Below are 13,572 nucleotides of genomic sequence, written 5' to 3' on the forward strand. Positions count from 1 at the left end.
GGCGTTTTCCAGTCACACTGATGTTTGAAATCTCTTCCCACAGTCAGAACAGACAAACACATTGACAGTTTGTGATATTTAGATGCTAATGAATTGAGTGACAGTCAGATCTGGATGTTATATTTGGTTCGAGTTGCCCAGCTGCCAATCCTCCCGTTCTAATGCCTGAAAAAGAAGTTTACAAAAATGATCACCAGAAGAACAGGGTAGAAATTCACAACAGATCATTTTAGTTTCTATCAAACCTTCTTTCCTCTCTTGCTTTCCCCAAGCATGTGGTCCAGTCAAAATAAAGACCAAAATCAGCTAGAAACCACAACAAAAGGTGTAACTGCCTGTGCGGAGTCTGCCTGTTCCCACCGTGTCTGCGTGGGATTCCTCCGGGTGTTCCGGTTTCCTCCCACAGTCCAAAGATGTGCAGGTCAGGTGTGGCCATGCTAAATTGCCCTTATGTTAGATGGGGTTGCTAGGTTACAGGGATGGGGTGGAGGTGTGGTCTTAAGTAGGGTGCTCTTTCCAAGAGCCGGTGCAGACTAGATGGGCCGAATGGCCTCCTTCTGCACTATAAATTCTATAATTGTATCTCTATGTATTGAACAATCCATGGAGGTAGGAGAGAGGCAGGGAAATGAGAGCTGGAAGGAAGGCGCGGGTTACATTAACGAACATGGTATCTCCAGGAGTAGGGAACGAGGAGAATAAGGAAAGACAGGAGCAACGGCAGAAGCGGAGGTGAGCGCAAGACGGCAGCGAGATCGTCCGGGAGAAGCAAGCAGACAACACCAACACCAAACCCATTCGAGTATTGCTCACTGTAATTGTTTCTCCGGCACCCGAATGTATATTTACCTCCCCAATCTCTCCCCTCCCCTCCCCCCCCCCCCCCCCCGCCCGCCCGCAAACAGTCGCTTACTTATGTGTTGTAAATAATTTGCCAGGTGTACAGAGTTGCTGCTGTTGAGCTGGTGCACATATCCTACCAGTTATTCTATTTTATTTTTATTGTATTTTAAAAATTATTCACTATTTTTCTTTCTTTGGTATGTTGGGGTGTGTCCTTCTCTTCTATACATGTGTGTGTGTGTTATATTTATATATGTTTCTTATCCTGTGTACATAACGGTAAATATACTTTGTTGAAAAAAACCCAATAAAAAAACATTTACCAAAAAAAAATGTATTGAACAATCAGCGAGTCAGCCTGAAATCTGCCGTCACAATGCCCGGGTGATTGATGGCAGCTCCGGACCAGTAGGAAGTGGAGGGGGCGGTACTGGAGGGCCGAACGGGAGCGGCTGGTCCTCCAACCAATCGGAGTGAATGAGGGGCGGGGCCCGCTGTGATTGAAAGCATGCGCAGTGTGGGTAATGGCGATGAGAAGGATGTCTTTTTCAGATCGGAAATCGGTATGAGGCGTTAACAATACGGAGGGAGCGAGAGATCGCGGGGGCGGGCGGAAACGTTGGTTAAAGTTGTTGCAATCGCAAACCTCTGAAATGTTTACGGGACCCAGTTTGTACGAGCGGAGCTGTAGCTCCTCATCTTCGGCTCGGGTTTAACGGCCGCCATCTTTATGGATGTGCATCAGGGCGCATGCGCGTTTCTCATCTTTGTCGGGGCCGATGTTTCAATGAGTGGGAGGGGCTTGTTCCCCATTGTTCAGAATGGAGACAACTTGTCCATCAAACTGGATTAGTCTTTCAGTCCCAATGTCTTATTGATGATGCAAAGCGGTGGCAGAGATGGAAAGAAAGGAAGCCAATCCTGCTCTCCAGATTTCGCTGTCTCATTGTCCATCCTGCCCGATGTGTCCAAAGCTCTGTGGCCCTGTTCAGCCACATGAAGACCCAGGGCAGAAACTCACAACCCTATGTCAGCATGACCCTCAAATCAGGGGACTGCTGATGACGAGGGTCAGTGTGCAGCGGGGGGGGGGGGGCGAGGCGGCATGAGCGGTAATCCTGGACCAGGGAGCAGGAAGAGAGGTCCATTGTGAATTTCTATACTGAACTGACTAATTGATTTTGGAAACTCCTTTTATAGGGGATTAGTCGGGAGGATTTACACACAGCAAACTCAAACCAGGAGAAATGTTTATCTTTCCTGAATTTATTTCTGGACTGACAGTGATGCCTTTGTAAACTTCTTTCACAGGGACTTAGAAAGGGACAGGAAACTCACAACCAATCCTCACATCAAATTCTGACAGCACTTTTCTGGTGATCAGGACCTGGAGATTATTGACCTTTGTGTGTAAGCATTGAGTTCAAATCATTACCACACTGTGTAAATTTTCTTCCTCATATCTCCCCTGTAGATCTTGCTCACAATCTTAAATCTGTGTCCCATAATCCTTTTACAATCTGCTATTGAACAGCTTTTCTTTATCTTTTGCTGGGTTTGCCGTTGTCATTTCCGGTGCCTGGGTCGCTGCCGGGAGGTCTGTCCGGTTTCATTCCCTTTTCCTGTTTTTGTAGCGGTTGAATGGGCTTGGACCAGTTCATTTAAGATCCAGAAAACAGTTGAAATCTCCTCCAAGAATTAATTGATGTGTATCCATGTATGGGGGAACAATTCTTTTTACAAATGCCACATTGTCCTAGTTAGGGGCATAGCCATTCACCAGCATCACCAATGTACCCGCCAACCACCCACTGACCACCGTGGTTACTACTGCTGCCTCACGGCGCCGGATCCCAGGTTCGGGTCACTGTCTGTGTGGAGTTTGCACATTCTCCCCGTGTTTGCCTTGGTTTCGGCTCCACAACCCAAAGATGTCCAGGGTAGGTGGATTGGCCATGCTAAATTGCCCCTCAATCGGAAAAAATGAATTGGGCACTCTAAATTCATATTTTAAAAAAACATTAACACTGCAATGAAGTTACTGTGAAAAGCCCCTGGTCGCCACATTCCGGTGCCTGTTTGGGTACACAGAGGGAGAATTCAGAATGTCCAAATGACTTAACAGCATGTCTTTCGTGACTAGTGAGATTAAACCAGAGCACCCGGAGGAAACCCACATAGACACAGGGAGAACATGCAGACTCCGCACAGACAGTGACCCAAGCCAGGAATCGCACCTGGGATCCTGGAGCTGTGAAGCAACAGTGTTACCCACTGTGCTACAGTTACTACCCCTTAAAACATGTTGCTTGGCCAACAGAAAACATTATCAAAGGGCTTGTCCGGGATTTGAACCCGGGGCCTCCCGCAAATTTCGAAACCAAAACACCCGAAGCGAGAATCATACTCCCAGACCAATGAGCCCCTCAATGAAGGCAGTCGCCTCCTCTGGAGTCTCAAAATCAAAGTCTTTGGACTCATCTGCAACTCATAGCTTTGCTGGGTAAACCACCCCGAATGGAACTCCTTTCTTCGATAGAGCAGCCTGAACCTTATTAAAGGCCGCTCGCTTCCTCACCAGCTCGGCTCCCACATCCTGGTAAATCCTCACTAGGATAACTGAGTGAATCCCTTCCCACACTTAGAACAGGCGAATGGTCTGTCGCGGGTGTGACGGTGATGATGAATTTCCAACTCACATGGAGACCTGAATCCCTTCCCACAGTCCCCACATTTCCATGGTTACAGCATGCTGCTGGTGTCCTTGTCCCTCTCCAAGTTTGACGATCAGTTGAACTCAAGTGTGTGTGTATCGGGTCTTTTTTCAGTAACGCTGATCTTTTTAAAAAATAAATTTAGAGTATCCATTTTTTTTTCCAATTAAGGGGCAATTTAGCATGTCCAATCCACCTACCCTGCACATCTTTGGGTTGTGGGGCTGAAACCCACGCAAACATGGGGAGAATGTGCAAACTCCACACGGACAGTGACCCGGGGCCGAGATCGAACCTGGGACCTCGGCACCGTGAGGCAGCAGTCCCAGTCACACTGATGTTGAAAATCTTTTCCTACAGACAGAGCAGACAAACATTTCTTCGTCTACATTCACAGGCCAATGATATTCAGGTCCTGATGAATGGAGTGACTCTGTTAAATCTTGCTGTGAAGTTTGATTTGAGTTTCCATCTGTAAATCCTCCCCTTGTAATATCCTGTAAGAGGAGTTTATAAAAGTCATTAGGGGCAGGCACGGTGGCTCAGTGGTTAGCCGAGAACCCGGGTTTGATCCCGGGTCTCTGTCCATATGGACTTTGCACATTCTCCCCTTGTCAGCATGGGTTTCAATCCAAAAAGATGTGACGGATAAAATTACCCCTTAATTGGGACAAAATACAATTTTGTACTCTATATTTAATAAAAAAAACAATCGTCAGCACTCAGTCCAGGATAGAAATTCTGAACAGACAATTCTAGTTTCTCTGGAACATTGTTTGCTCTCTTGTTCCCCCAAAGCTGTAAATCCCCGTCCCACACACTCTCCCTCCTCCCTGGGCTGAAATCCAAACCCATCTCACCATCTGCACCATTTCTTTCCTCCACTCCCAGTTTTCTCCCTCCCTCTCCTCTGCCTGGGTTCAGTTCTCCAGCTCCTGTCTGCAGACTGACAATAAAATCAATGGGTCTCATTGGGATTTGGGGCCTCCAGCGGGTGTTTGTGAATACTCCCTGTCCACCTCCCTGGGTTTCCTTCCTCCCCACAGACCAGGGCCGCGATTCTCTGGTCCGGCGTCAGAGTGCCGGCGCCAAAACAGGAGTACTTTACTCCGGCGCAGGTTCCGAGACCCGATTCCCGGGTCCTGGGGGGGCCAGCACAGCGCTGAAGTGGCCCATCCCCCACAGGCCGCCCCCGGACCGTTCAACCCCGAGGTCCAGCCGGGCCCAGAGCATGTTAGAACAGCGCCGGCGGGACTAGGATCTTTTCAGTCGGCCGGCCGGTCCATTCGGGCCGGAGAATCGCGGCGCCGCCGGAGGATCGCCGCTATGGCTGTTTGCGGCGATTCTCCGTGCGGCCCAGCACTAGGCGCGCCTGCCCGATTTTTTTTATGGGTGGGAGAATGGCGTTGAGGTGGCATGGCGCAATTCGCGCAGTCCCCTGCCGATTCTCCGGCCCGGCAGGGGGTCGGAGAATCGCGACCAGAGTCCTCTGATGATTTGAGCCCAACCTCGAATCACGTTAAATTTCCATTTAATTGGGAAACAAAATTAAATGAAATTTCGTGGCTCCACAAAGTGTTTCCAACCTCTGCCTCCCACCCCGTTAACAGGTGGATGCAATTATTTTTCTTACTGAAAGGGTGGTCTCTGGGGCCATGGTAGTGCTGTGGTTAGCACTGCTGCCTAATGGCGCTGAGAATCCGGGTTCGATCCTAGCCCCGGGTCACTATCCATGTGGAGTTTACACATTCTCCCCGTCTCTGCGTGTGTCTCACCTTCACAACCCAAAGATGTGCAGGGTAGGTGATTTGAACAAGCTAATTTTGCACCTTAATTGGAATAAAAAGTTGGTTACTCCAAATATATTTTTAAAAACTCTTTCCTAATGTTTACAATGAAAGGTGTGGGTACCCCAGGAGAGGGCTACATTTCAGGGACAGTAAATGGACAGGTATCCGTCTCATGTTCTTATCTGGTACAGATTAGATATATTAATTACAGTTCCGTAATAAAATTCATAATTATTTCTCGCCATGTACTATAAGACTGTAGCTATGTTATAGATTTCCAGCTATCTCTTCCCTCAGAGGGTTGTCTTGGATTTCTCTTCCACAGGGACCAGTTGTATCTGGGGGTCATTGAATATATTGAACCACAAGTTAGACAGATATTTTATTGACAATGGAGTTAAGGGTTATGGAGAACATGTAGGAAAATAGAGTGAAAGCTGAGATGAGGAGGGATTTCTTCACTCGAGGATGTGGTGAAGCTTTGGAATTCCCCAGAGGAATATGGAGCCTCAGCCATTAGGTATGTTCAAGACAAATATTGACAGGTTTCTAGATGTTGAAGATATCGAGGGATATGGGAATCGTGTGGGAAAATGGTGCTGAGGTAGATCGGCCAAGGATCTCATTGAATGGTTGAGCAGACTCGGTGGGCCGAATGGCCTACTCTTGATCCTATTATAATCTCTGCGTCCTGGTCAGGAAGCAGTGAGCTGAGCTTGGATCTGTCAATCAACATGAATCAGCCCTTCAGGAGAATTGGGAGGGTGAATATTAGATACAGCAGAGTGAGAATGGAGGGAGATTGTGTCGGATGGAGATTTACAGATTTTGGAAAAGGAGAGAGGAAATTATATTCCATAGGAAGTAGAATTGTCTATTCTGAATTCCTATCCTGTAATAACAGTGATGACTTTCGTAAATTGTTTTTAAAGGATATTAGAAGAGGAGGAATTATAGACAGAAATCTCAAACATCACGTCTCGATGTGACAAACTCACTCGATTCCTTCTGATCTGAAAACAACGGGCTCTGAACATCATCGACGAGAAGGAGAAATGTTTGTCCGATCTTTCGGCGTCAAAAGATTTGAAATATCAGTGTGACTGGAAAAGCACCGAGACCCACACAACACATCCGAGTGAGAGAGTTCCAGTGAACTCACTGTGAAAAGAGCTTCAACCAGACACACGGCCTGAAAAAAACATCACACCATTCACAGTGAGGAGAGACAGTGCACATGTTCTGTGTGTAGACAAGGCTTCAACTGATTGTCCAATCTGGAGAGACACGAGGAGACCCAAAACATGGAGAAACCGTGGAAATGTGCTGACTGTGGGAAGGGATTTAGAGCCCCATCTGTGCTGGAGATTCATCGCCGCAGTCACACTGGGCAGAGGCCATTCACCTGCTCTCAGTGTGGGAAAGGATTCACTCACTTCTTTAACCTGCAGTCACACCAGCGAGTTCACACTGGGGAGAGGCCATTCACCTGCTCTCAGTGTGGGAAGGAATTCACTCAGTTATCCAGTCTGCATACACACCAGCGAGTTCACACTGGGGAGAAGCCATTCACCTGCTCCCAGTGTGGGACGGGATTCAGTTCTTCATCCAACCTACGGAGACATCAGCGAGTTCACACTGGGGAGAGGCCATTCACCTGCTCCCTCTGTGAGAAGGGATTCAGTGATTTATCCACCCTGCAGACACACCAGCGAATTCACACTGGGGAGAGGCCATTCATCTGCTCTCAGTGTGGGAATGGATTTACACATTTATCCAGTCTGCAGACACACCAGCGAATTCACACTGGGGAGAGGCCATTCACGTGCTCTCAGTGTGGGAAGGGATTCAATAACTCGTCCAACCTTCGGAACCATCAGCGAGTTCACACTGGGGAGAGGCCGTTCACCTGCTCTCAGTGTGGGAAGGGATTTGTTAGTTCATCCACCATGAAGAGACATAAGCGAATTCACACTGGGGAGAGGCCATTCACCTGCTCTCAGTGTGGGAAAGGATTCAGTGATTTATCCACCCTGCGGAAACATCAGCGAATTCACACTGGGGAGAGGCCATTCACCTGCTCTCAGTGTGGGAAGGGATTCAGTAATTCGTCCAACCTTCAGAAACACCGGCGAGTTCACACTGGAGAGAGGCAATTCATCTGCTCTTAGTGTGGGAAGGGATTATATAGAAACATGAAAAGGGAGAGCAGGAAGAGGCCATTTGGCCCTTCGCACCTGCTCTGCCATTCATTATGATCATGGCTTATCATCCAACTCAATAGCTTAATTCCGCTTTTCCCTCTACATCCTTTGACCCCCTTCGCCTTCAGTGCGATATCTAACTGCTTCTTGCAAACAAATAATGTATTGGCCTTAAAGTTTTCCTGTGGTAACAAATTCCACGGGCTCACCACTCTCTGGTTGAAGAAATTTCTCCTCATCTCTGTCTAAATGGTCTCCCCCGTATCCTCAGATTGCGACCTCTGGTTCTGTACACTCCCACCATCGGGAAAATCTTTCCTGCATCTACCTTGTTAAGTCCTGTTCGAATATTATAGGTTTCTATGAGATCCCCCTCATTCTTCTGAACTCCAGCGAATACAAACCTAACTGATTCAATCTCTCATACGTCAGTCCCACCATCCCAGGAATCAGTCTGGTAAACGCTCGCTGCACTCCCTCTAGAGCAAGAACATCCTTCCTCAGATAAGGAGACCAAAATTGCACACAATATTCCAGATATGGCCTCGCCACGGCCCTGTGTAATAATAGCAAGATATTCCTGCTCCTGTACTCGAATCCGCTCGCAATGAAGGCTAGCATACCATTTGCCTTCTTTACCGCCTGCTGTAGCTGCATGCTTACCTTCAGTGACTGGTGTACAAGGATACCCAGGTCTCGTTGCACATTCCCCGCCTCTCCTAATCTATGGCCGTTCAGATAATAGTCTGCCTTCTCATTTTTGGTACCAATGTGGATAACCTCGCATTTCTCCAAATTATACTGCATCTGCCATTCATTTGCCCACTCACTCAACTTGTCCAAATCACACTGAAGGATCTCTGCATCCTCCTCACGGCTCACCCTCCCAAGCAACTTGTGTGATCTGTAAATTTGGAGATATTGCATTTTGTTCCCTCATCTAAGTTGTTAATATATAAGTGGCGCAGCTGCCTCATGGTGCTGAGGATCAGGGTTCAGTCATGCCTGGGTCACTGTCTGTGTGCAGTCAAGTTCTCGACTTTGCATGGGTCTCACCCCCATAACCCCAAAGATGTGCAGTGGAGGGGAACTGGCCATGCTAAATTACCACTTCATTGCAAAAATAGAATTGGGTACTTTAAATTTGAAAAGAAAAATCATTTATATATCTTGTGAATATCTGGGCCCAGGCACCGATCCCTGCGGTACCCCACTAGCCACTGCCTGCCAATTTGAAAAGGATCCATTAATTCCTCCTCTTTGTTTCCTGTCTGCCAGTCAGTTTTTTATCCATCTCAAGAGACGACCCCTAATCCCATGTGCTTTCATTTTGCACACTAATATCTTATGCAGGAATAAGTCGAAAGCCATCTGAAAGTCCAAATATACCACATCCACTGGCTCTCCCTCGTCAACTCTACCAGTTACACCCTTGAAGAATTCCAGTAGATTTGTCAAGCATGATTTCCCCTTAATAAATGCATGCTGATTCTGTCCGATCCTGCCACTGGTTTCTAAGTGCTTTTCTTTAAAATCTTTGATAATGGATTCTAAAATTTGCCCCACTGCCGATGTCAGGCTTTCTGGTCTATAATTCCCTGTTTTGTCTCGAGGTCCCTATTTAAATAGTGGAGTTACATAAGCCACCCTCCAATGTTCAGGAATTGTTCCAGAGTCTATAGAATCCTGGAAGATGACCACCAATGCATCCATTATTTCTAGAACCACTTCCTTAAGTACTTTGGGATACAGATTATCAGGCCCTGGGGATTTATCAGCCTCCAATCCCATCAATTTCCCCAACACAATTTCTCGAATATTGATCTCCTTCAGTTCCTTCCTCTCACTAAATCCTGCGTTCCCCAACATTTCTAGCATCTAATTTGTGAAGCCAGAAGCAAAGTATGTATTTATTTGCTCACCCATTTCTTTGTCCCCTATTATACATTCCCCTGTTTCTGACTGAAAGGAACCTACATTTGTCTTCACCGATCTTTTTCTCTTCACATACCGACAGAAACTTATATAATCGGCCTAATTTCCTGTTTTGTGCCATTCCCAACATCACCACTGCAGTTTGGGGGTCTTTATACGATGCCCACTAATGTTTTTTGCCCCTTGGTGTTTCTCAGCTCTACCCATACAGACTCCACATTATCGGAGCTAATATCCTTCCTCACTATTGCATTAATTTCCTCTTTAACCAGCACTGCCACTCCACTGCCTTTTCCTTTTTGTCTGTCCTTCCTAAATACTGAAGATATTCAGTTCCCATCCCTGGTCATCCTGCAGCCATGTCTCCATAATCCTGATTATCTCACACCCGTTTACATCTATTTACACAATTCACTCGGTTATGCCGTCTGCAGTCACACCTGGGAATTCACACTGGGGAGAGGCCATTCACCTGCTCTCAATGTGCGAAGGGATTTTGTAATTCATCGCACTTCCTGAGACACCAACAAGTTCACAACTGATACAGGGATTGGATTCTGCTGTTATTGTTTCTGTTCTCAATTACATCCAGGACTGCATTTTGTTCATTCTGTTGGTCAATGGGGACGGTCAGAGGGTTTCTTTCTGCTGGACTGGCCGGTCTCATGGCTTCTCCCCCAGTGGGCTGATTCTCTCTGAGCCTTCTTGCAAATATCTGGTTGCACATTTCACATGGATCAAAGAGTGAAAGGGAGTTTGGAGGTTCATAGATCATGGAATTTACAGTGCTGAAGAAGTCCATTCAGCCCATCGAGTCTGCACCGGCCCTTGGAAAGAGCATCCCAACCAAGCCCGCACCTCCACCCTATCCCAGTAACCCCACTTAATCTTTTTTGGACACTAAGGGCAATTTAGCATGGCCAATCCACCTAACCCGCACATCATTGGACTGTGGGAGGAAACTGGAGCACCCGGAGGAAACCCACGCACACTCGGGGAGATCGTGCAGACTCCACACAAGACAGTGACCCAAGCCGGGAATCGAACCTGGTACCCTGGAGCTGAGAAGCAGCTGTGCTAACCACTATGCTACCATGCTGTTCAGGTTAGAAGATATTTCATTACCATTTCTGTTTTGAAATCCCCCAAATCATGCCACATTGCCATGAAGATGGGCTATGGTGGTTACATGGATCTTTTGTTTAATTTGTCTTGGTGCTTCTCACAGAAGTATGAGGGGGAAGTTGTCTGAGGTGCACTGGGAAACTACATTACATAGTATGGTGGGAGACAGGCAATCACTAATATTTATGGAATTATTACAGATTTACATGGGAATCGGTTAGCTCAGTTGACTGGATGGCTGGTTTGTGCTGAGTGACATGAACAGCACAGGTTAAATTCCCATACCAGCTGAGGTTAGCCGTGATCTGTCAGTATTTGTGCTCCACATGACCCCCCCCCCCCCCCCCCAACCATCAGCATCTCCCTCTATTCCTTTCTCTCTCATGTATGTATCTAGCTTTACGTTCAATGGATTAATGCTGTTCACCTCAACCACTGGCTGTGGGAGTGAGTTGCACATTCTCACCACTCGCTGGTAAAGAGGTTTCTGCTGAAATTCCTATTGGATTATTGAATTCCTTCATAATCTGAAAGACTTCCTCCAGGTCACCCATCAGTCTTCTCCTTTCCAGAAAAAAGCAGCCCCAGACTTTCCTGGGTGTTAAATGCTCTCAGTTCTGTATATTATGAATCTTTGTTGCACCTTATCCAGTGCCTCTATTTCCTTTATCGAAATGGAGATCACCAATGTTGACAGTGTTCCCAGTGTAGTCTAACCCCGGTTCTAAACAAGCTGAACATTTCCTCCGTGCTTTTCAATTCTATCTCTCTAGAATGGAACCCTATATATAATTGCCCCACACTTTGGGAAAGATGTGAAGTTCTCAGAGATGGTGTCGAGAACATTTACGAGAATGGCACCAGAGATGAGGGACACCAGTTAGTTGGAGTGACTGGAGCAACTAAATTTCACTCCTGAGATCACAGCATCTGGAGGGTGAGGAATGGGGCCATTCAGCCCTTTGGGACCGTGTCGGCTCCCTATGGAGGAAGCCAGTCTGTCCATTGCCCCGTTCTATCCCCAAATCCCTGTGAGTTTATTTCTCTCAATGCCTGTCCAATTTCCTATTGAAATTATTCCATCATCTCTGCATCTCCCACCCTCATAGGCGATAGGTTCCAGGTTGTTACCACTCCCTTTACATGTACACAAGGCTGTTCGAGCACAGAGGAGTCTATTTGGCCCATTTTTCCTATGCCAGCACTTTGTACAGCGACCCATTTAATCCCAGAGTTCGGCTATTTTATTTTCTTTTTCAGAATGCATCAAATTCCCTTTTGGAAATTGCATTCCAATGAGATTCCAGCACCATTTATCGACAGTGCATTCCAAATCACAAAAACTCGCTGTGTTTTACAACAAATAATTGTGCATATGGTGTGTGTGGATTTTCACAGAGTATTCAAAATGGTGTCAATGACGTGGGTATTACACAAAATTAAGACTCAATCTTTATCAATGATTCTGGTGAGGACACCGAGTGTAATATATGCGGACAATTGGAATAAATGTACATTTCTATAAAACCTCTCGACCACTGAACCTCCTAAAGTGTTTTAAAGCCAATGGAGTACTTTTGAATTGAAACATATTCACTGTTGTAATGTAGGAAGCTGTAAGTACGTATGTGTAATTACATTTAGTTTTGAAATTGTTATTTTCATAGTGTATTCCCTGTCATTAGTAACACGGTCAAGGAAGCCCTTTTATACCTCTAACATGCAGCTTCCTGCAGCCATTTCACCTTCTGTACCTTTTCTGTATTAACCACATTGATTTCACAGCAAAAAGCAATAATTAAATTCATGATTATTCAGTAGTGAACATAGATTATCATACATGAATTGGTGTGTGAGGTAGTTATCTTGTAAAGACTAGTTCTTTATTTTAAAAAGTAACACTTCCAACCAAAATGTTTCCAGAAACTGCAGAGCTATCAGAATTTGTTTGAAAAAATAAATTACTTTATAATTTTGAGAAGTTACAAGACATCATATTCTGCCAAGACTATGTGGGCTGGGCAGAGGTGTAATGGTATTGTTACTGGGCTAGTAATCCAGAGACCCAGGTTAATGCTCTAGGGATCTGGGATCGAATCTGCCTATGACAGTTTTTGAAATTGAATAAAAGTCTCAAATTCAAAGTCTAATGTTGACATTGTTGATCGTTGTAAAAACCCGTCTGGTTCACTAATGTCCTTTATGAAATCTGCTCTCCTTTTGTGGCCTGTCCTGCACGTGACTCCAGATCCACAGCAATGTTGTGGTTGATTTGTAAGTCTCCTTAAATAGCCTCACAAGACACACAGTTCAAGGGCATTGGAATGAGCAGTAAATGCTGGTCCAGTCAGTGACGCCCACCTCCCATTAATGAATACTTTTTAAGAAGGTTCATTGTTCAATCTGAAGACTAGTAAGAAACTGTCTCTTTGATTGGATTTGATTAATTGTCACGTGTATCGAGGTACAGTGAAAAATATTGTTCTACATTTCCAGACAGATTGCTCCATACATGAAAAAACATAGGACATACAATAAACATACAATGTAAATACATAGACACAGACAGCGGGTGAAGCATATGGATTATAGTACTACTCAGAAAAGAACCAGTGTATCTTGTATTAACCAAATGTATTAATTAAAATTAGTGTATTAATTAGTTTGTAACATGATTAAATAAGTAGTGATCCTTAATTGAGTGACAATTAATGAAACTTTTTTTTTATTCATTGGACATTAGCGTCGCAGGCTGTGCCAGCATTTATCACCCATTCTTATCGATTCCAGGCTTGGGTCACTGTCTGTGCCGATTCTGCACTTTCTCCCCATGTCTGCGTCCCCACGTAGACATGGGGAGAAGGTGTAATCTCCACACCGACAGCCACCCAAGGTTGAAATTGAACCCGAGTCCCTGGCACTGTGAGACAACAGTGGTAACCACTGTGCCACGCTAACAGT

At 45.7% G+C, this 13,572-nt stretch overlaps 1 protein-coding gene across 1 annotated transcript; it reads left to right on the forward strand.

Annotated features, from left to right (window-relative positions):
- Positions 1-6,753: 6,753 nt before the first annotated feature.
- On the forward strand, positions 6,754-7,854 carry LOC119961228 (zinc finger protein 214-like; the record flags this gene model as incomplete). The annotated part of the gene is made up of 1 exon (XM_038788678.1): positions 6,754-7,854. A coding segment is annotated over one exon (765 nt), but the record flags the coding sequence as incomplete, so codon positions are not given.
- Between the last annotated feature and the right edge of the window lie 5,718 nt (positions 7,855-13,572).

The sequence above is a fragment of the Scyliorhinus canicula genome, unplaced genomic scaffold, assembly GCF_902713615.1.
Source record: "Scyliorhinus canicula unplaced genomic scaffold, sScyCan1.1, whole genome shotgun sequence".
Taxonomy (NCBI): domain Eukaryota; kingdom Metazoa; phylum Chordata; class Chondrichthyes; order Carcharhiniformes; family Scyliorhinidae; genus Scyliorhinus; species Scyliorhinus canicula.